The 23,981-nt window shown below is 36.0% G+C and overlaps 1 protein-coding gene across 1 annotated transcript in view; it reads left to right on the top strand.

The window, feature by feature from the left end:
* The window catches only part of NSF (N-ethylmaleimide sensitive factor, vesicle fusing ATPase), a 158,593-nt gene that overhangs the window by 84,694 nt on the left and 49,918 nt on the right, over nucleotides 1–23,981 (top strand). Inside the window, exons 9-12 of the mRNA XM_061176781.1 lie at nucleotides 2,582–2,781; nucleotides 17,099–17,264; nucleotides 18,353–18,427; nucleotides 18,613–18,800. Of these exons, the coding sequence (XP_061032764.1) occupies nucleotides 2,582–2,781; nucleotides 17,099–17,264; nucleotides 18,353–18,427; nucleotides 18,613–18,800 (629 nt within the window). The remainder of the gene's footprint in view (nucleotides 1–2,581; nucleotides 2,782–17,098; nucleotides 17,265–18,352; nucleotides 18,428–18,612; nucleotides 18,801–23,981) is intronic.

Below are 23,981 nucleotides of genomic sequence, written 5' to 3'. Positions count from 1 at the left end.
TTAAAGAACTGTGAAATAATAAATTTGCAGTGTTTAAAAAAAAGAGGGTGGCCAAAAAAAGAAAAAATGAAGCAGGGAGCTGAAGGGAGTTCATACCTGATAGTCTTTTTTTTTTTTTTTAATATGAAAAGTAGGAAACTAGATCATCTCTAAGAATTAATGGCATGGGTAGTGCTTGAGAAGAGAACAGTGAAGTCTGGATAATAACTAAGGAGAATGAGAGATGAACAGAAACAGGTAAGGGGTGGCATGCAATATTGAGAAAGCAGTGAGAGTAGAACTGAAATCAGATAGCATGAGACTGTTAGGATATCAGTCAGCACAGTGGTGTAATTTTCTCTGGTCATGCTCTGTGGCCAATGTTTAGGTGCAATAAAGCCATATTGTGTTCAGGGCTCATAGGGTAGGTATAACAGAAGTATAAGAATGCTGAGGAGGTGAGAGTCCTTGAAAGAAAGCATGGCTTAATGTGGAAGGAAGTGTGGTTAGAAGGAAGTTGATAAACTTGGAGAAGGTTGAGACTGGAAAGATGGGGCTAAGGGCTGGTACTTTGTAGGTACTTAGCAAGTCTTCATTTTATCCTTTCTGGCTCTCCCCTCCTTGTGCCTGTTTCACTCCCTCCACCACCACCTGCCTCTGCAATGGTTTATACAAATAGTCTCAAATCATGATAGTAGCAGTTGGTTTGGAGAGGAAGGTTAGGAGGCAGGTTCCAAAGTCCTCGTCAGATGTGTCCCTGTGGCTTGGATGCTGACAGTGCCTGGTGGTGTTGGCCTCTAGGAGAAGCTCAAGGCTTATCCCCTTATCTCCTTACCCCTCATGCCCCAAGGGTGGGACAAGGGCAAAGACATTTTATGGGCCACAGTTTTGTTTTGTTTTTTTTAATTTATTTATTTTTGGCTGCATTGGGTCTTTGTTGCTGCGTGTGGCTTTCTCTAGTTGCGGTGAGCGGGGGCTACTCTTCATTGTGGTGCACGGGCTTCTCATTGCGGTGGCTTCTCTTGTTGCGGAGCATGGGCTCTAGGCACGCGGACTTCAATAGCTGTGGCACACAGGCTCAGTAGTTGTGGCTCGCGGGCTCTAGAGCACAAGCTCAGTAGTTGTGGCACACGGGTATAGTTGCTCCACAGCATGTGGGATCTTCCTGGCCCAGGGATCGAACCCGTGTCCCCTGCATTGGCAGGCGGATTCTTAACCAGTGAGCCACCAGGGAAGTCCCTGGGCCACAGTTCTTAGGACAGGAATTTACTCTGTGATGAGAAGGGTTAAGAATCTAAGCCTTTAAGGGTTTCCACTAAGTTCCCGTTGTCTCTACAAGTCTGACCAGAAGCACAGATCTCATTACTTTCAAGGATTTAAAAGGGAGTCTTTTTTTGAAACAAAGATAGAAGCAATGGCCGTACTGGCAACCCAAAGTATCTTCCTCCTCAGAATCTAAAATTTCTAGTAAAGTTGGTTGAATCTTGTGTTTTCCTTTATTGAGTCATTCGATGTATTGTCGTAATTTTTCTTAAAGATATAATTTTTTAAGGCTTTCGTTCCAAATGAGGACATTTTCCATAAAAATACACTGTATCCCATTTCCAGAAACTTTCTTGTTCACCTGTAGTTTTGAGTGTAACGCTTGAAATCTAAGAATTCATTATTTCACGGAGTGCTTTTTTGGTGTAGTATAAAGAAAAAAACGCATAAGTAAAGAGTCATGCATCTTAAGTGTGAAACTTAAATAGGTGAGAATTCCTAGAGTGAGTAAACAGAAACCAAATTTCATCTTAATCTTAAGAAATGGAGTAAATGCTTGTGTAGAGTGGGCTAAAGGAATCCCAGGGAGTCTAAATCATTAGTCTTGCTATTTCGCTATTGTTAATGATACCTTTAAGGCATTTAGCAATGGTTGCCTAGAAAAGAATTGAATACTGTTCTTGTGAAGCTTCAGTTTCATTTTCATCCTGGTGGCTCTGAGAAAACACGTCTCTCACTTGACATAGTCACGTGAAATAGGGCATTCAACTTCATCCACAAAGTCTGTAACATCCATCTGGACTCTATGGATTGCTGTATACCCACCCAACTCAGACATGTCTGCCCTTTCTTCAAGTGCTTGTATTGACAGGTAGACCTGTAATTTCTTTGACTAAGATATAGTTTCCGTAGCCTGTCGTATCATAATAGATCTGTGTTGGGTTAAACTTGCCTAAAAACAGATCTTTTTCCCCCTGGCTTTAAAGTAAAGGATAATGAAAAAGAAGTAATATTTCCTAATTAGGTATTTAGGTCAAAGAGACATTTTCAGAGTTAAAAGTATTTGTTCTCAATGATAGTTCAAATATACTTTTCCAAAGACCTTTAATTGGCAGCTTTCCCCCTCAGCTATTGGTACTGGTGTAGGAATTGTTTGTGGATTTTCTGTTTTAAAAAGATCTTCAGTTCATTCTTGTTCTGTTTATGGCACCTAGATATTAATATATGTTAATGCTGTTGCTGTATTTTTCCTAACATGCATGTGAAGAAGAAAGAAAACTTTGATGTCTTACTTGGATTTTAGTTAGTTGATGTAAGACTGTTTTCTTTCCCTTTTTAGGTTGCAAACATGTTAAAGGCATCCTGTTATATGGGCCTCCAGGTTGTGGTAAGACTCTCTTGGCTCGACAGATTGGCAAGATGTTGAATGCAAGAGAGCCTAAAGTGGTCAATGGGCCGGAAATCCTCAACAAATATGTGGGAGAATCAGAGGCTAACATTCGTAAACTCTTTGCTGATGCCGAAGAGGAGCAAAGGAGGGTAATGTTAACATAAGTACAATTTAGTAAAAGTTTGTTATCACTTATATGATGATTGAAACCCAGAGTTATGGTGGAAGACTTGTTGCTGTGATTTATAGTTTGAAGAAATTGCAGATAAAATTTACTTAGAACTGAGTTATGTCACTGAACTGGGATTATGGGAGATTTACATGTTGTGAGCAGATGTCAGTATCCACATGTTCATAATACAAAGATAGATGATTATATGAGCCAAAGGTTTTGCAAAAACAGATCATGAATATGTTTTTAAGTGACACTTTTATTCCACATTACTTCCAGAGACTTGAACTCATTTATCCTAAAAGAGAGAAATTAAATCCATAAAGGGACTTGTAGAATTAAGTATGTGTAAGGTTCATGTGCAGAAAGCTAGTTTACTTACCACTGACTTAACTCAGCTGTAGTGACAGGTATAAGTTGTTAGGTCTCAAAGGAAAACTTGATTGGGGTTTTAGAAAAAAATAAAATTAACTAAAAATCAAGCCAGAGTTTACTAATTGTGATGGTTAATTTTGTGGTAATTTGCCTGGGCCTCAGGGTGCCCGGACATGGTTAAACATTATTCTGGGTGGGTTGTGTTTACCATTTGAATCTGTGGACTGAGTAAACCAGTTGTCCTCCCTAATATGCCATCCAATCAGTTGAAGGCCTGAATAGAACAAAAAGGCTTACCCTCCCTTGAGTAAGAGGGAATTTCCTACTGCCTGAGCTGGGATATCAGTTTTTTCCTGCCTTCAGACTCAAACTGAAACACCTCTTCCTGGCTCTCAAGCTTGCAGGCCTTTGGACTGGAACTACACCATCCGCTCTCTCGTGTCTCCAGTTTGCCAGCTGCAGAGCTTGGGACTTGTCAGCCTCCATAATTATGTTAGTCAACTCCTTACATTTAATCTCTAGATAGATAGATGGATAGATAGATTTATATATATATTCTTTTTTTTTTTTCAGGTACCAATAGAATAGATAGACTAGATCTATAGATCTATTGATTCTGTTTCTCTGGAAAACTTTGACTAATATACTAGTATTAACATATTTGTTTCATTAAAGGAAAGTTTAAAAACAGTGTCATGGGATTTCTGGTTCTGGCAATACAGTAGACTAGGTAACCTGAAAACCTTCCTTCTACAAAAATCTTCAAATGCTGGGTAAAATATAACTAAAATAATTTCAAATGCACAATTGAGCTCTCAGGAAAGAAAAGGAAGTCTTCAGAAATCAAAAGAAAACTGAAAACTAGAGTAGTAAAGATAATGAGCTGCAGCTTTTGGTTCTGGTAATGTGTGCATTTGGGTTTTACCATCCACTAGGGGGCATAAAATGAGTCCTTGAACTTACTTAAGGTGTGGCCTAGGAACTGGAACCTTCAAAGCAGCTCTATCATCAATGAAAAGCATGACTAGAAAATATTTCCCTACCAGCACAGAGAAATAACAAAACCTTTTAACTATTTGCCTGGGTTCTAGAGTGGGAGATGAGGAATCTGCCATGGGAATTCTAAACCATGGATCTTTAACTCATGCTGAGGATTTGAAAAAAAAAACACACACACATAAACACCCCACTATGTAGTCTGGGGCCCCCAAATTGAGAAATTAATTTTAAAATGAATCCTGGGCCAATGTTACCACATAGGGTTGTTAGATATAAGCACACCCCAAGGGATACTCCAACAAAGCCAAGCCACAAGAGATTCTCACAGGGGAAGCTAAAATAGCTCCAATAAATGGAAAATGTCATCATCAAAATTTTAAACTCAGCAACTAGGTTAAACATAAGCAGTAGTTTCAGCTGAGGAGAGAAGTGATAAACAGTAGAATAGATCTAAAGAAATCACCCAGAATGTAGCACAGAGAGATAGAGAGATGGAAAATATGAAAGAGAAATTGAGATAACAGAGTTAAAATGACAAGTCCAAATAAAAAGAATATTGTAGAGGCAATATTCAAAGATAGAATGGCTGAGAATGTTCTAGAATTGATAAACATAAATACTTAGATTCATGTAGCACCATGAGCCCAAATGGGATAAGTAGAAATTTATATCTAGATGCATTGTAGTGAAACTGGAGAATGCCAAAGGAAAAAAGAGAAATGTCTTAGTATCAACAAAAAAGAAATGATGACGACATCCAAAGGGATATCCATTATGTTGACAGTAAACTTTTTAACAACAGCAAGAGAGACCAGAAAACAGTGGAAGAATATCTTCACAGAGCTAAGTAAAAATAACTGTCAACTTAAAATTTTATACCCAGCTTAATGCTCATTCAGGAATAAGATGAAATGAAGGTATTTTTTCAGACAAAGTCTAATAGAATTAACTAGTCACAGAAGCTTGTTGGAAGAATGTGAAGCAGGATATATTTGAGACTGAAGAAAATTGAACCCAGAAGGAAACAGTGGATGTAAGAAACAATGGTGAGCAATGAAATTGGTAAAAATGTAGATAAAATCTGGAGCTTCTACTTCTGGTAGTGGCAGATTAGGTAATTTGAATCATGCCTGCCACTGAAGACTACCGGAAAAGCTCAATAAAATGTTTAATTTTTTTTTTTTTTAATGTGTTTGGAGGTATCAGGGCTTACAAGATCTAGGGGGAGAATGGAGGCCCAGAAAAAAAGGTCCCAGTGTATGGGGGTCACTGTTCCTCTGGAGAAATTAGCCATTTCTGGAGGGAGCTGCTAAACAGCTATGCAGCCCTCTTGACTGGCTAGTGGGTATAAGGGGGACAGAGATTAGAGCCTATGGCCCACAAAGAGGGGACATCTGATGAACATGCCTCATTTTGAGCTGGGACTCTGAAGGGCTACACCATAGGAGCAAGCGTTAACCAGAAGCAGACATGCTGTTACAGAGGCTACAGATCAGCTTTGAGTCGTGTCATTCTCTAAAATTAGGCTGAGGGTTCCTAAACCACTAGTGCCCCCAGACATTTGGCAGAATTGTAGATCCTTCCTGGTGGAAGGTAGTATCATGCAAGGCCATAAACTATTTCTATAGTTTGTAAATGCAATGCCTGGCTTATAATCAAAAGCAATCAGATACACAAAGACATAAACAACATGAAGAAAGAGAAACAAAAGATGATAGAAATTGGGCCTCAAGATACTGGAATTCTCAGATACAGACTTTTAAAATAAGTATACTTATTACATTCAAAGAGAAACAAGATTGAAAATTTTGGCAGAGCACTGGAAACTGTTAAAAAAAAATCAAATGGAAATTCTGGGAATGAGAAATTCAGTAAATTAACTCAAGTTTAAACAACAGATTAGACACATCTAAAGAGAGAATTAGTGAACTGAAAGATGTTAGACAAAAATAACTACAGACAAAGGATGAAAGGAATGAAGAGAGATAAATACCACAAGAAAGTCTAGTGCACAATTTAAATTTCCAGAAAGCCAGGAGAAAGAGGATGGGACAAAAGCTGTATTTGAAGAGAAAAGGGTTTAGAACTTTCTAAAATGGGTGAAGACCATCAGTCCATGGATTCCAGCAGTGATATAAACCTCAAGCAAAAGAAATACTGAAGAATTCTACACTTATAATCATTGTTAAATGGCTGAAAATAAAAAAAGGAGAGAGAGAGAAATCTTAAAAGCAGCTAGAGAAAAAAAGGATTACCTTCCAATAAACAACAATTAGCTGGCAGCTGTCTTCTCAACAGAAATGACGAAATCAGTTGAATGTCATTTTTTAAGAGAATAGCTGTCAACTTAGAATTTACATTGTCATGTAAATATACAATAAAGTACTGTATTGTAATAAAAATAGACAGACTGGCTGTACACAGTTGTGAATCTAACAAATAAATGTTCAGCAAAAGAAAACACAAGAAAAGATCATATATACTGTATGATTCCATTTATATACAGCTCAACTAAAGTATAGTGTTTAATGATGCATGCTTCTAAGTTGGTAAAACTATAAAGGAAAGTGAGGAATAATTACCTTAAAAATCAGATTGTGGTTGCCTTTGGGGCACGGGGGGGAGGGGTGTTGGGGAAGGGTGGTGAGGAGGCACTGCCAGGATGCTGGCACTCTTCTGTGTCTTGTTATGGTTACATGGATGTTCATTTTGTGACAGTTCCTTCAGACATAACATTCACATTTGTGGAACTTGCCCTCTATGTATGTCATATTCCACAATAAAAACGTTTAAAAGAGGTTAAATTTAAGAAGCATTCACTGTACAAAATAATAATGATGATCAATATCTCTTTTTAAGGATAGAACTAAAATACGGAACAAAACGTGGGAAGTGGGTTGAATCCATGTAAGATCCTTGTATTATTTGGGAAGAAGTTAGACATGTTAATTTACATAAAACTTAAGTAAATGTTTATGTGAAAATTGTTTATAGTTCTCAAGCTTTTCCAAGGCATGAGGGAGGAGTGGGGGAAGGAATAAAGAAAACTCAAATACTTTAGAAGCAAGAAAGGAATAACAAGACTCAAAGAAAATGTGAAGATACTGAAAATGTAACTTTTAAAAAGATTTCACTTACAAAAGCAGTCAGAATGATAAGGTAACAAAGATTAAATCTAACAGGAACGTTAAAGGAGAAAATTATAAACATTTTTGAAAATCTTTTTTCAAGAGCTAATAAATGGTAAGATAGAACATGTTCACATGGGAATCCTGACATTATCATAAAAATGACAGTTCTGCCCATATTAATCTGTCAGTTCAGTACTTTTCCAGTCAAGTCTAACAGGACTTTTTTGGAATTTGACATTTTTTTTTTGGATGCTTGAAGAGTCATGAAAATTTTGGAGAATAATGAAAATTACTTATTCAGATATCAAGACTTACTGGAAAGCTATAGTAATTGAAACAATTTTATATATTCATGCAAAAACAGACCATGGAAATAGAGGAACACAGGAAGAACTTGTTACGTGAAAAGTGGCAATACAAATCAGAGGGGAAATGATATACTGTTCCATGATGGGACTGAGATCATTGGCTCTCTGTTTGGAAAAAGATGAAATGCAGTCCCTATCTCGCTTCATACAGAATTACGAAATGGATTTGCGAAAAACAAAACTAAAACTTACAAGAGAAAATTTTTAGAAGAAAACTAGGGAAAGGCATTAAGAATTGAGGCTAGGGAAGAATTTCTTAATAAGATATAGAAATTAAATCCATAAAAGAAAAAAATGTTTATTTGGCTACATTAATATAAAGAAAATTCTCTCTGACAAATTACACTGAATACAAATGTCTCAAACTAGAGAAGATGTTTGCAACCCATATAATCCACAAAAAATTGGTATCTTCTATAGTAAATTCTCTGCAATAACTCCTGTATAATAAGTAAGAAAAAGATAAACACCACAATTTTTTTAAAAAACTGGCAAAGGATATGAATAGGCAATTTCTCAGAGGAAGAACCCAACTGACGATAAGCAGATGAAACAATGCTCAGGAAAATGCATAATAAAAGAGAAATCACCTTATAAACAACCTGATAAAATTTACAAAGGCTAATAATGCCAGAAGTTGATGAGGTTATGGAGAAACAGGGCTTCATATACATTACTAGTCATAGTATAAATTAGAAAAATAGTAATATCGTGCAGATTAATTTGACATCTTACAAAAATGAAGATGCACAAACCTCATGACCCATGAGTTCTACTTCAAGACAGCTACCCTAGAGAAACACTCTTGCACTTGTGCACCAAATGACATGTACCAGAATGTTGATTGCCGCACTGTATGCAATGGGGGGAAAACTAGAAACATCTTGATTCTTCTCAGTAGGAAATGGAATATTATCTTAGACATTAAAATAAATAACAGATTTACATGGATCAATATGCATAACACCCAGAAACATAATATCTATTTTCTTAATCTAGTAAGCTTTATTAAATCTAATTTATCCTGTCATTTCCTACTTTTTCTTATTTTTGTTGATGGTAAAAATAAATTTTAAACATTGCCTTTATAACAACACTTCCACTGCTTCAAATCTACTTGTTGGGTGCTTAATCATTTCAGTTTTACACAAGGTGGTTTTCTCCCCTGCTTCCCTATATCCCATTAAGTTCTTGTTCATATTCAGATCTCTAGCCATCTTAGCTCCATTGCGTCCTGGTATATTATTGCAAGTCTAATAACTGATCTCAACTCTTCAGACAGTCCCAGAACCAATTCGGTTTTACAATTCATTCCTAATACTACAATATTTTTTGTTTCAGATATCTTTTTACCTCTCAGAATACCAAGAAAAATAGTCATTACCATTTACTATCTGGGTTGAAAGAACTTCTTTTTAAAAATTGTTTTTAAGTTGATTACAGATCACTTACAAACAAAAATAAAGGGAAGTAGAGACTATTAAAATATTTAATAGAGCTTAAATATAGCAAACCAAATTTTTATTCCATATTTTCCTGGGTTTGAAGATATCTACCGATTGATTGATAGATAGATATATACCCAAAATGCGCAGGAGCCTCTGTATGTAACTAACTGTTCATCAGTTGTTATGCGTGAACTTGTACACTGATTCTAAATTTCAAATACATCTCTAATAGATTATAGCTTATCATTACTTCTTGTTCTTCTACTTGCATCGTCAAGACAATACTTGAAGAGTTTTTTAAAAAATCTTTGGCTTATAATTTTGTTGAAGAGGTGATGGACACCAGGCTCTCCATAATTGCAAAATATTTTTATTTTTAGATTTGTATACACCTTTTAGAATGGCCAATCTAATTTTTTTTAAGTATCATTTTAACTTTATTTATTTATGGCTGCATTGGGTCTTCGTTGCTGCACGTGGGCTTTCTCTAGTTGTGGCGAGCACGGGCTACTTTTCCTTGCAGTGCGCGGGCTTCTCATTGCAGTGGCTTCTCTTGTTGCAAAGCCCGGGCTCTAGGCTCGTGGGCTTCAGTGGTTGTGGCTCGCGGGCTCTAGAGTGCAGGCTGAGTAGTTGTGGCGCACGGGCTTAGTTGCTCCACAGCATGTGGGATCTTCCTGGACCAAGGCCCGAACCCGTGTCCCCTGCATTGTCAGGCAGATTCTTAACCACTGTGCCACCAGGAAAGTCCCCCAATCCAATTTTTAAATGTCTCCATCATCTCTTTCTTCTTGTTATCTCTCTAATACCTGCCTTCAGTATATGTCTACTAGAAACCATGTCAAGAAAATTCTGATACACAAATGAAAGAAGAGATGAAAGAATACTGTCATGTGTCCCTTTAGAAAAAAATGAGATGGCCTAGCTGATCAAAAAAATATTGCACAATGAAGACTTTCTGTTGAATAAGTAACTGGATGAAAATGCTGTATTTTCTTTTTGTCCTTAGAAATATATTATTCAGGGCTTCCCTGGTGGCGCAGTGGTTAAGAATCCGCCTGCCAATGCAGGGGACACGGGTTCGAGCCGTGGTCCGGGACGATCCCACATGCCGCGGAGCAACTAAGCCCATGCACCCCAACTACTGAGCCTACACTCTGGAGCCCACGAGCCACAGCTACTGAAGCCTGTGTGCCACACCTACTGAGCCTACACTCTAGAGCCCGCGAGCCACAACTACTGAAGCCTGCGCGCCTAGAGCCCATGCTCCGCAACAAGAGAAACCACCGTAATGAGAAGCCTGCGCACCACAACGAAGAGTAGCCCCCGCTCGCCACAACTAGAGAAAGCCTGCGCGCGACAATGAAGACCCAAAGCAGCCAAAAATAAATAAATAAATCTATTAAAAAAAAAAAAGAAATATTCAGTCATCCTTGAGTTTGAGAAAAGCTATGTAGGATACCATTATCTGAAGGCACAGAGTCTGAGATTTTACTTATAATGATCCATTTCACCATCTTCGTTTGTGTCTCAGGTGCTGCTATCTCACTCTTTGCGTTCATCTTTGGATTCATCTAATAATTATGAAATATTTTCCTCTGTTGATTTTCTTTTCTTTGCCAAGGAAGGCCAAGGGACAAAAACAAACAAACAAAAATCTGAATTCTCAGCTGTGTTCAGTTAAAGCTAAAATCAGGCAACAAAGATGGTGGATGGTGTCTAGACTTTTATACCTTCTTGAGAGAAGATGCAGTACTTTGGGCAACACAATGAAAAAGCTGAAAGTTGATGTCATCGTGATATTTATTTCACTATTGCATCATTCTTCAGAGCAATTCCATCTGTTTATTTTCTTATTATTTTAACCTTTTTCAGTACAGTTAGGAATAATTGATGAGTAATGATGACATAATTTCTAGAATTTTGAAATAGCATATTATATCTTAGATTTATAAATAGATCCAGTGGACCCATGCAGTAATTGCAAGATAGAATGAGTTTTTTTTCTGTTTTTAAAAAAATATATTTTCCGTTTTGTTCCTGTGGAATACTTCTAGAAAAAACGTAGTCATGAGATATCAATCTTTATAAATAGTTAAAACTGCTTAACAATGAAAATTAAAAACTGAAATTGTTTTTCAAGTGGACCCTAATGGTATACTGAGGATTAAACATTAGGTGCAGGTGAGAAGCATTTTATAAAATCTGTTGTGATAGTTTCCACATGGCTGCATAGGTATCTTTGGTGCTGTTTTTAAACTTGCAGACAGTTTAAGTATGACACTATTAATAATAAAACTGAGTTGGCAAAGAATTTCTAGGTAGATATTAATCATAGCCAGCTTTTTCTGATATACTTTTCTCAATCCTTACATCCAGAAAGGCTTGGTATATTCGGTTAATGACCCCATGGAGAGTATATATGTGTTACATAATAAAGAAAAGCATCACCTCTGTGATTCTGGACAGTCCAGGCTGACAAAGATGAACACTTGCATATAGGTCAAACTAGCTAAATATAGAACAGCCATTTTCCAAGGCTGTTGCCAGGGGCTCCACAGCATCAGCTCTGTTTCTATGGGGGAAGACTTTGCAAATGGTAAGAACAGAGCTAGAAGTCAGTGAGTTGAAGAGAATTGCATTGTGGAACTTTAAACTCTTTGGTAAAGGGTTTATTGATAATTCAGCTATATTAATCTGTGAACATTAATCTTGACATCTTCCTTACCTGATTCCTAATTTATTGCAGTAAGAACTTGCCTTTATTTAAGTAACACACCTGTAGAAATTGATGTTATCATACTCAGTAGGTTGGCGGAAGGGACCTGATGACAAGTCATAAGATTAGCAAGGTTCTGAAAAGGTCAGAATTGTACTGAATTATGTTTAGGGAAGATTGCTCCTGTGATCATTAAATCAAGCACAGTGTCCTTATTGTCTCTGGCTTCCCTTCCACATAGACGATTTTTGAGGTTGGACTGAGAAGGAAGTCATGATTCCATTGGTAACATAAGGCACATTGATAGCAAAATTCACACATTATAACAGCTTTTTGTTTTATGCTGTATTGACAGACAACTTTGAATAAAAATGTTTTCTAAAAATAATGTAGAATCTCACAGCTTTTTAGTCACAAACAGGAGTGTCCTAGTTTTTCTTTGAAGACAGCAAGCATTAATGCTCTACTATATAGAAGTGTTTGGCAAAGCTAAGGTTGTAGTTCCAATTCTTCATTCTCTGTCTTCTCTACAGATGGAAAGGTGAATAGTTTTTGGTGTTGAAATTTTTTTAAGCAACAAGCTATCACTTATCATCAGACATCTGTTCAATAAATATGACAATAATTGAGAAATAAAGTTAATTTTTTCAGATTTTAATTTAGTTTTAAAACAGTTGTGAAAAGAGAACAATTTGTAAGTTATGTTCAGAAAAAAATATAATGAAACTTAGTTAAATTTTGGAAACCTTGATGAACACATGAGTATCATCTTGTATAAGAATGCATTAAAGAATGAACAATACTCCAAATAATGAATAATAGAATGTGTTATAAGATACTGTATCTATTTTTTGTTTATTATTATGAAGTAGAACTAACTTTTCTGGTGTACCGTTTTATAGATTTTAACATGTGTGTAGTTTCATGTAACCACCACCAAAATCTACATGCAGAACATTTACATCACCCCCCAAAATTCCCTCATGCTGTTCCTTTGCTAATAACTCCCGGTAACTACTGATCTGTTTTCCATCCCTATACTTTTGTCTTTTTGAGTGTCATATAAATAGGATCATAGTATGTAACTATGACTGGCTTCTTCTTTTTGAGACTGGCTTCTTTCACTCATCATATTGCCTTTGAGATTCATCCGAGTTGTCGTGTGTATCAAACATCCCTTTTTACTGTTGAGTAGTATTCCATCTTATGGATGTACCATAGTTTGTTTATTTGCTCACCGACTAGAGTGCATTTGGGTTGGTTCTAGTTTGGGGCAGTTATGAGTAGAGCTGCTATAAACCAAGGAGTGGAATTGCTTGATCATACAGTGTTTTATCTGTTTTTTATTTTTTTAATATATATTCAGATGTGTTTTAGATCCAATCCAATTTCCTTCAGGTCATTTTTAGAACTGTTTTTCTTCCTACTTCTGATGTAACATTTCATCTTTTATCTTTGTCATGTTTGCTTGATCCTTTTTCCTTTGGGTTGCCTTTATTGGAGTCATCTTCTGGTATTGTAGCCCAGAATCTGTCTTGCTTTTATATGCCTCCAGCTTAATTATATGATTCATCTTCTTACAGAATCTAGTTCGCTACTATACTCTTCTTTACCATTTGTAGATGACTTTCAGATCTATCTTTCTCACCTGTTTTGTTCAGTTTATATCTTATTCTCTGGAGGACATTTCTAATTAGATGTCCTGTTAACTCTTTAATCTTCTTATGGTAGAAACTTAAAAAAAATTTTTTTCCCTTCCATCTTTTCCCTTCTACAGCTTTCTTATCGTAACTACAAGATAATTTCTTACCTTTGCTGTTACTTCCCCTTCTACTTGCAGGCAGTAACCAAACCTAGGACTTTGCTTTTTAGTCATCACTACTCCCATCACCAAAACTCTCTTACAGGTTCTGTTTACCTCATTTACATACCATTGTTTCTCACTGACCTTCCAACTACATATTTCTCAGTTTCCATCCTAAAGTCAGGATTAAAATCATCTTACATAAAGAGGATTCTGCTTTTGCAAGTATGTGTGTATATGTGTGTGTGTGTGTGAGAGAGTGAGAGAGAGAGAGTTTCAATAGAAAGGCCTGCTCCCTGTTATAGTACTATAACTTTTATTTCTCATGTTAGGTAAATTTTATTATCTCTTTTATATGGCCTGGATTGCCTCTTAGCCGTTTGCTCAAGTGGCCCTGCATGCTTCTAAATTCTTATCTGTTAGGCCCTCTCTTTCTCCTTCTACATGTCTTTGTTCAGGAATAATTTCTCATACCCCAAAACAAGTATACCTGTGATTTAGGAGGACACAAAGTTCTATTTGTAGGTAATATGATTGTCTACTTAGAAAATTCAAAAGAATCAACTAAAAAAACTTAGATGTTAGAAGTTAAGTAGCCAGATATAAAATAAATATACAAAAATTAATATTTCTTCATATATACTGTTTTTGAAATATAATGTAAAAATCCCATGCACAACTGCAACCAAAAAAACATAAATAGTTAGGAATGTTATGAATGAATTAATATGACAAAAAGTACAAAACTTTATTGGGAGATGTAAAAGACTTGAATAATTGGAGAGACATATTCTTAAGAACTGAATATGCTATAAAGATATTAGTACTTCCTAAACTAATTTAGAGATTGAATCTTAATTCCAATCAAAGCTTGGCTTTTTTACTTTTTTTTGTTTGTTTCTCATTGGAGGAAGTTGTTTTTACTCTAGTAGAATGAGTCTAATAATCATCAGGAAGTAAACATGGTTGAAAGTAGCCAAGACAGTTATAAAAAAGAAGAAGAATGTGTGGAGGGTAAGAGCTTGCCCAAACTACTGCTATAGTCCATAGTATAGGCTGGAAATAATCTAGCATATATAAAAATATAAAGCCTGATAGAAATGGCATCTCAATCAGTGAAGAAAAGGTTATTTAGTCAACAATATTGGATCAGTTAGTTAACTCTTGGAAGAATTACTTGGATTCTTACTTCACTTGTACCATATACAAAAATAAAATTCCAGATAGACTAAAGAATTATATGTAAAGTAAAAATTTACAAGAGAAGAAAATGTAGGTGACTACCAGTGTCTGTAATGGGAGAGGATTTTAAGGATAAAAGTAATGGAAAACATCATAAAAACAAAAATTGATAATGTTGGCTGTTTAGTAAAAATACATTTTTTAAAACCCTTCCATTTATCAAAAATATACCATAAGTAAAATTAAAAGACAAATAGCAAACTGGGATAAAACATTTATAATAAATATAATAATACCCTTAATATATAAATAATTTTTATAGATCAATAAAAATTATTAAATCCCAACAGAAAAATGTACAGAGGACATGAACAAATAATAAGAGAAAAATTATCAATGGTAAAAAAAAATGATTTTAAAAAGTGCTAGCCTCGTCAATAATTAGACTAATGCCAATTAAAAATGATTGAAAAATACCATCATTCATCCATCAAGTTGGTAACTACTTTTAAAAATTTCTAGTATTCATTACTTTCGAGGATATACCAAGATAGGCACTGTCATATACGGTGGTAGGATTGTTACAAAATGATAAAACCTTTCTAGAAAAATATTTGAAAGCCTATTTCAAGAGCATTAAAATACTCAAAACACCTTTTAACATAACAATTTGCCTTCATGAAGTAATCATACATATTGTCAAAGATTTAGGTATAAAAATGTTCATTGCAACAACTTCTTGTACTAAAAACTTAGAAATTATTAAATATGTGACAGTAAAGAATTAATGTGGAGTAGGGGGATAAAATTGTGAAACCAGTCGTATGATGAAATATTATGGAGCCATTAAAAATCATAATGTATAGCTGTATTTATAGACATGGGAAAGGGCTTAAGATAATATCTGGGCTGAAAAAAAGAGATACAAACTTTTTATGTAGTACCAAATTAATAATATCAGTTATTTCTAGCTAGTTGAATTTTGGATGACTGAGATTTCTTTACATCTTTTGGTAACTTGGAAAACTTTTTTCCAAGTTTTCTGTAGTGATCATGTATTTTGCAATTAGAACCCAAAATAACAATTTTAAATTGTTTTTAAAAAACAGTTAATGTTGAAGAGAATGCAAGATGCAGTGAGTTTCCAATTTTTAATTAAAATAAAATTAAAACAAAAATAAATCTGCATTAACAGCATTTATCTTTAAGCAATATAATATAGTTTATTTTTAACTTATTTCTATTTGTTTTATAACTTTTGCTCAGTTAACATCTAATACTTTCATAATAAAATTTTTAAGTCTATTTAAAAAAAAAAATGATATCCTTGCCAGAGTTTTAGTGAATACCAACCATATCTAATCTTGAATCTCATTATGCCCATCATTTATACCATCTGTATGTTGTCATATTTAGGTTATGTTCATTTTCACCTGTTTTGTTTTGCTAATCCCTAATGGTTTTTGTTTAAAAAAAAAATCTCTGCAATGCACTTCCCCCTTTGGTTCCTAACAAGAGACTTAATTACTTAAATATAAATTGCTAGAAGGTCCATGTTAACTTAACCTAGTGAATTATTGGCATTTAAAAGTATTTGCATCTATTAAAAGTTCAAAATATATAAACTGATTTCTTTTAATGATTATTCTATACCTGACAAAGTAAAACAGAAATCACTATGTAGAGGAAACAGCACCTGCTTGACCATGTTCTTTTTATAAACTTTGTTCTCACTTTACTGTTCAGAAGAAGCAATCTGTTTTCATATGATATAACTGAATATGAATCAAGTTCAATATCTTCTCCCATTTGCCCAATTCCCAGTCCACCTCTGTGTGGAGTTACTCTTCAGCTATATAGTATGAAAAATATTAAACTTACTGCTTTGGGGGCTATCCTCTCACCAAAACTCAGGGAAAATGGGAGGGAGCTGCCGTTCATTGACTTAAGAAATGCTTGACAGTTCTTCTTTCAAAGAGTGAGATAAGAAATGTGTGTGAATGAATAGTTAGTTGTGATGGACTATTCACTTTCATCAGTATATAATGTGTGTTTTCGTTTTACGTCTATTAAATATGAGGTTCTGGGGAATGCCTTTTCACTTTGCAGAATTCTGAGACTGCAGTTCCAACACCTTTGAGAGGGCAGCAATCATGATTATACTGGCTACATTTATTAGTCAAAAGGCGAGAAAGCTTTGTTTTGCTTTTTTGATTAGTTTGTTTAATAATATATTCAAATTATGACCTTTAATGTAATTTCTTTTACTAGCTTGGTGCTAACAGTGGTTTGCACATCATCATCTTTGATGAAATTGATGCCATCTGCAAACAGAGAGGGAGCATGGCTGGTAGCACAGGAGTTCATGACACTGTCGTCAACCAGTTGCTGTCCAAAATTGATGGGGTAGAGCAACTAAACAACATCTTAGTCATTGGTATGTTCGCTTGGTTTAAAAAAAAAAAAAGTACTATGATTTCAAAAACATTAGATACATAGGTTCTGAATTCAGATTTGTGTAGCTTGTAATTATACTATTTTGCCAATGTTTCCAAATTAGAATCAAGTGATATTGAAGAATTTTACTATTTTAATGTCTAGCCTTAATAGGACAAATGAAAAATGGGTTTTAGTGACTCATGGCTTTTTTTTTTTTTTAATAAAAATCCTCACTTATTTTTTTTAATTTATTTTTTATTATTTTTGGCTGCGTCGGGTCTTAGTTGTGGCATGTGGGATCTTTCGTTGCGGCACGTGGGCTCTTCGTTGCGGCACATGGGCTTCTCTCTAGTTGTGGCACGTGGACTCTTAGTTCCCCAACCAGGGATCGAACCCACGTCCCCTGCATTGGAGGGTGGATTCTTAACCACTGGACCACCAGAGAAGTCCCAACTCATGGCTTTAAACTTATAGTTAACAAGTGAAAAAGGCTGCACAGTGTAATGCAGTGGTTTTCAAACTGGGTCCTGTAGGCCTCCAGGAGTCCTCAGAGGTACTTCACGGTCTGTGCGGCCAGGGTTTGAGCTTCAGATCATGCATCCCTATTATAACTTATCTTTTTAACTGCTTTATGTACTGAAGTTCTTCTTAAGATGACTTTGAAAACAAAACAAAACAAAACAAAAATTCTGCCATTTATGAAGGTTGAAAACCATTGGCCTTCAAAAAAGAGAAGGGATGTTGGGGTCAGACAGATCATGTTCACATTGCCCCTCTCTCACTTTGACAGTTTACTTGCCCTCTCTGAACCTAAAATTTTCTTTTTAAATATTTGAAGCTTTCATTACATTTATATTCCACTGGCCTGTACAGTAGTGAAATACTAAAGCAAAGTCCCCAGGTATTTTCATTAGGTCGAGAACAAATGATATTTTTGAAAATGACTGCTTTTCTATTTGACTTTTATAAAATGTCCTCTTAGCTTGTCAGGGAAATTGCTATTCTTACACATACTGAAGGGACATTTTATCTTATTTTTGAATTCTGATAATTTGTGTGTTGTTTTGTTTTAACAACTGTGCTCAGGAATGACCAACAGACCAGATCTCATAGATGAGGCTCTCCTTCGACCTGGAAGACTGGAAGTTAAAATGGAGATAGGTAAATAGATCTGTCACTGATTGGGGGAGGGGAGTGTAATTAGAGTTCATTAGCAGGAGCAAAGTCATATAACTTAATATTTGTTAGAAAAGTTGTGTATCAGAAGCAGGTATTGACACGCTTGAGTACCTATAAGAAAAACATTAAGATTATAATAATCTCTATTTTATTTTCAATTTTATCAGGCTTACCAGATGAGAAAGGCCGACTCCAGATCCTTCACATCCACACAGCAAGGATGAGAGGGCATCAGTTGCTCTCTGCTGATGTAGACATCAAAGAACTGGCCGTAGAGACCAAGAACTTCAGCGGTGCTGAGCTCGAGGGTCTGGTGCGAGCAGCACAGTCCACTGCTATGAACAGGCACATAAAGGTCAGTAAAATCAACTGCCATATTAGGAGTCTGCAGCCCTGTAAATACCATGCCAGTATTCTTTCTCTTTCCTTTCAAGCATACTAAGGACTAGGGTAATACTGACTTTTGATGGAGAATAGACATGGTAAAAGGTATAGGAATTAATTGTCAACTGCTAAATCTTCCGAGTAGTTGGAAAAAAGATAATGGTAGCATCTGCCCCATGGTAACCACTGACCCATTTACCTTAGATTGCCACCATTTGATACAGACATGTGAAGATGAAGATTTTGAAGAATTTTTTCGTGTTGACTTGTAACATGACATAGGAAGTTGGATTTTCTACATGCTAGAATTACGGGGGCTGCTTCATTAAGTAAATATATTGAATACCTGCTATTCTCAAGGTATTAAGCGGGAGACACAAAGATAATAAAGCACGACCTTTTCCCACAAGGAGTAGAGAGTCAGGGAAATGGATATGTTTGCAAATTAATACAATAATGTTATTGATACTTTGGTAGAACTACATACAAAGGATACTTTCATTTTGGTAAATAAAATTTGATAAAGTGCATTTGATCCTTTACCATCGCTTCTCTTCAGGTTTTACTTATCACCTGTAGTTAGATGACTCCCAGATTTACGTCTCGTCTCTTGAAAGTATCTTTCTCCCACTTTCAGATTTATACCAAATACCTCTACCTGGATGTGTTATCAGGTCTCAAATTTAATATTCCAAAACCAAATTCACTTTTTTGGGTTTTTTTTTTTTGTTTTTTTTTTTTTTACTACTTTCCTTCCTGCACCTACTTCCCTATTTATCCCAATTTCCCAAGCTTAAAACTCCAAGATTATCTTTGATTTCTACCACTCTACTGTGTCCTACATCAAGTTATTTGCCAAATTTTGTCAGTTCTATCTTGGCAGTATCTTTCAGTTCTCATTGCCACCACCTGTCTTCTGTTTGATTAACCTTCCTGTTTCACACCATTCTATTCTTCAGAAACTTTCAGTGACTCACCATGATCTACAGAACAAAGTACAGAAGTCTTAGTCTGGTCTTTAAGGTCCTCTTAGATCTGACCCTAAATTGGCCTTTCCTGATGTGTTCCCAGTTATCCTCCATACACTTTAGCCAAACTAAAATATTGAATATTTACCAGTCATCAGATATTAATGTATTTTTCTACTTCTCTGCTGTTGCCTCTTTTTTTTTTTTTTTTTTTTCCTTCACTGAGAACCTTTACCCTCTATGTTTACTTATCTTTTCAATACCTGGCTCATGTACCACCACTTTCTTCAAACTTTTTCTGATTCTCCCTTTCAAGAATGGTGTGTTCTATTCCTTCTTGAACTAGTAATGTATCGGAAATTCCCTGGCGGTCCAGTAGTTAGGACTTGGCGGTTTCACTGCGGTGGCCCAGGTTCAATCCCTGGTGGGGAAACTAAGATCCCGCAAGCCACACAGTGCGGCCAAAAAAAAAAAAAAAGAAATAGTAATGCGTCATTTACAGTACCTTCTGTTGACTTTCGATCAGTGGGTTTATCTAGCCTAGTGTGTGCCAGACACTGTACTAGGGGTTAATGCTCCAGTTGCCTACCCTTGAGCAGCTCACAGTCTAATCCTCCACATGCAGTAATAGAAAGTACATACGGGGTAAGGAAGTGAAAAGGTGTCAGGTGTGGTCAGCTTGTCGGGTGAGAGGAGCCTTCACAGAGGAATTTCTGGGTGGATATGTTTCCTGATGGAGTCAGGCATTTTAGGTAGAAAGAACAAATATGCAAAGGAACAGAGACATACAAACAGCATGTTGTGTTAGAGTAATTCAGTATTGCTGCAGCATAAAAGGTAGGGAAGGGGAGGTAGAGAGAGACGTGGGGGATACGTCAGAGGCTAAAGCAGGGGATGGAGCACAAAGAGCCTTTTATACGGTGCTAAGAAGTATGGACTTCTTTTCTGTGAGTAGTGCTAAGCCATTGAAGAGTTTTCAGAATAGCAGTGACGTAGTGTTAAAACATAAGCTCACTCTGGCAGCTGTGTCGAGTGGAGTATTTAGGGGAGTGAAGTTAGTGATGTAAGACAAGAGAGGGGAACTTGTATAACAATTCACGCAGGAAATAGTAAAAGCCTGAACAGTCAGGTCGAGTATGTTTTATTCGGGTATACGCTGGCAATGGTTTTAAACCAAGGGTTGGTAAATTGTGGCCCATGGGCCGTATCCAGCCAACCACCTGTTCTTATAAATAAAGTTTTTTTGGAACACAGCCACTCCTGTTCATTTATGTATTGTCTGTGGCTGCTTTCATGCTACAATGGCAGAGTTGAGTATTTGCAAAAGAGACTGCATGGCCCACAAAGCCTAAAATATTTACTATCTGGCCCTTTACGGAAAAAGTTTGTCAACCCCTGTTGTAGACTTTAAGTCCATATCTTATTCATTTCTGAATCTCCCACAGTATTTCATATAGGTCTTAATACTGAGAATATGGTAGCTGTTTAGTAAATATTTTTTAAATTAGTAAATATGTATTCTGAATCAAACTCTATCTATAAGCCATAATTCCCCTACATAATGGAACTGACTTTGTTCTAGCTCAAGAATGCCATAATGGAAGAGGCCACTTTAGACAAGATGGTAAACCTCTTTTAAATACTGGAGACCCAGTGGGGAGGAGGATACTAGTACTACTGCATTAAAACAAAACAAAAAAAAATTGAGAATGCCAAAGGACTGGATAGTGTGGGAAATATAGTATTGGGTCCTTTATAGAATGGATCCATTCATTTCATTCATCCATTCTTTCTCCTTGCCATAAGAAATGTCTTAGAAAAAGTGATGGTGACTTCAAGAAAAATTGTATAAATGATGTGAAAATTGCTCCCCACCATACCGATCTTTCACCTCAGACCACACCAGTGCTTCTTGATTCTATAATCCACAATAGCTAGTTTATTAGGTATCAGATTTTTCATATGCATTAGCCACTGAATTTTTATCTTATTTAGTCATTTGTCATTTTTATCACAATAATCTTATCCCAAAGTGTCTCTAAGCCATTGTCAAGAAACATGCTTTCTTTAAGCATGTATTGGATTTATTTACACACGGGGCAATGAGAAACGGTGGAAAAATCACAAGTTCTGTAGTCAGGAGGTGTGGTTATGTGTTACAGTTCTTGCCACTTTTTTTGTTTCTGATTTGTCAAGGGGGAATAACTACCTATTTCATCAAGTTTTTGTGAAAATGAAATCAAATACTGTTTGTGGAAGTGCCTTACAAACTATATAAATGTTTACTTCCATTTTTGTTATTATTGGGTGATTTGAGAGGATACTGTATACATCCTTTTCAATATCTGAGTTTCTGATTTTTGTTGACTATTTGCAGTTATAATATTTCTGATTTAAAGCTAAAATGTTCACCACCACTGTACAGAATATGTTATCCTTTTAGATTTGCAAGTAAGAAGTAGTGCAGGGCTTCCCTGGTGGCGCAGTGGTTGAGAGTCTGCCTGCTAATGCAGGGGACACGGGTTCGAGCCCTGGTCTGGGAAGATCCCACATGCCGCGGAGCAACTGGGCCCGTGAGCCACAACTGCTGAGCCTGCGCGTCTGGAGCCTGTGCTCCGCAACGGGAGAGGCCACGATGGTGAGAGGCCCGCGCACCGCGATGAAGAGTTGCCCCCGCTTGCCGCAACTGGGGAGAGCCCTAGCACAGAAACGAAGACCCAGAATAGCAATCACTCACTCAATCAATCAATAAATAAATCTTTAAAAAAAAAAAAAAAGTAGTGCAAATAGTGGACATTATTTCCCTCACTTTTTCCATGTGGTTGAATTATCTTTCATTTAAACTTCAGATGATGCATATAGGCTTGTGATCAACACCTTTTGTACCAAACACCTTTTGGTTTTTTTGGGTATCTGTGGAATATCTAATGCAAGGGACTTCACAGGTACTTCGGGGAAGGGAGAGATATCTAAGACACTAACCTCACTACCAAAAAAGAAATAGTACTAACATTTACTTTCTTTTCTGTATTTAAAAAAATCTGCACTGTCCAGGTCTTTAAACATTGTTTTCCCAACAAGACTCTTCCTCAGTTGAACAAAAGGCACACACTTTTAGTATTCTCATTTCTGTACATATTTATAGCTTTATTAGTAGTGATTGATGAGTAAGTATTTAATTTGAAACTTATGACTTACAGTTGGTGTAGGACTTACACACAACATTCGTCTGTTTATTATGATGTTCTTTCTTTGTATTATAAAAAGCCATTATTGGGAATTCCCTGGCAGTCCAATGGTTAGGACTCAGTGCTCTCACTGCCAGGACCTGGGTTCAATCCCTGGTTGGGGAACTAAGATCCCGCAAGCCGACTGGCGTGGCCAAAAAAAAAGCCATTATTAGTATTATTTTGCTTCCTTTTCAAAAGAATTAGGTTTAAACAAAGTCAGGTGGAATAAACTAAACAAGTCTTCCCTGTTAAACTGTTCTTTCAGGTTTTTTGACGCAAGTGGAAAATCCAGTCATGAACACCTGATGTGCATGTCATTTGTGCTTGAACCCATGTTTGTGGTCAACTAAAATTCATGTGACATTTGGTTGTTTTTAGCTTGCAAGGGATTTCTGCTTCAGGTAGAGAAGATAACACAAATTTCTTCTGCTCTAATCTGTTGTAAGGAAATAAATTGAGGACACACACACACACAAACACACACACACACACACTTTACAACTGAATCAAAGCTGATTTATGTTTGCAAAATTTCAATAAAATTCTTTTTTATTTTCTGTAGAATTTTGAATGATTAAGGTCATTCTACCCTTAATTTAAGAGGAATGATAAGAACTTTGAAAGGTCAGATTTAAAAGGTTATGAAATTTAAGTGTGACCACTGGATATTTGCTAGTGTTGAAATACAAGTTTATTAGTTTCTGCAGGTATAAGCTGAAAGATGTTGCCTCTTCCATATTGATTAGCTGTTACAAATAAAATGCAGAAAAAATCACACTAATTCAGACAAATAAGAAAAGGTTTTCTGAATGAGTAAAAATTCAGAATTGTAGATTTTTTTAAATAACATTTTGCGATTTTGACAAAATAGTAAAAGTTAGCCGAGAGAAGTCCTTAGAAAACTTATTTTAATGAATAGGTATGAAAGGTTTATCATTGTAATATTGATTACTT

The sequence above is a fragment of the Eubalaena glacialis genome, chromosome 19 (genome assembly GCF_028564815.1).
Source record: "Eubalaena glacialis isolate mEubGla1 chromosome 19, mEubGla1.1.hap2.+ XY, whole genome shotgun sequence".
NCBI lineage: Eukaryota > Metazoa > Chordata > Mammalia > Artiodactyla > Balaenidae > Eubalaena > Eubalaena glacialis.
Note: the sequence above shows the minus strand (reverse complement) of the source record. Positions and strands in the feature narration are given on the sequence as shown.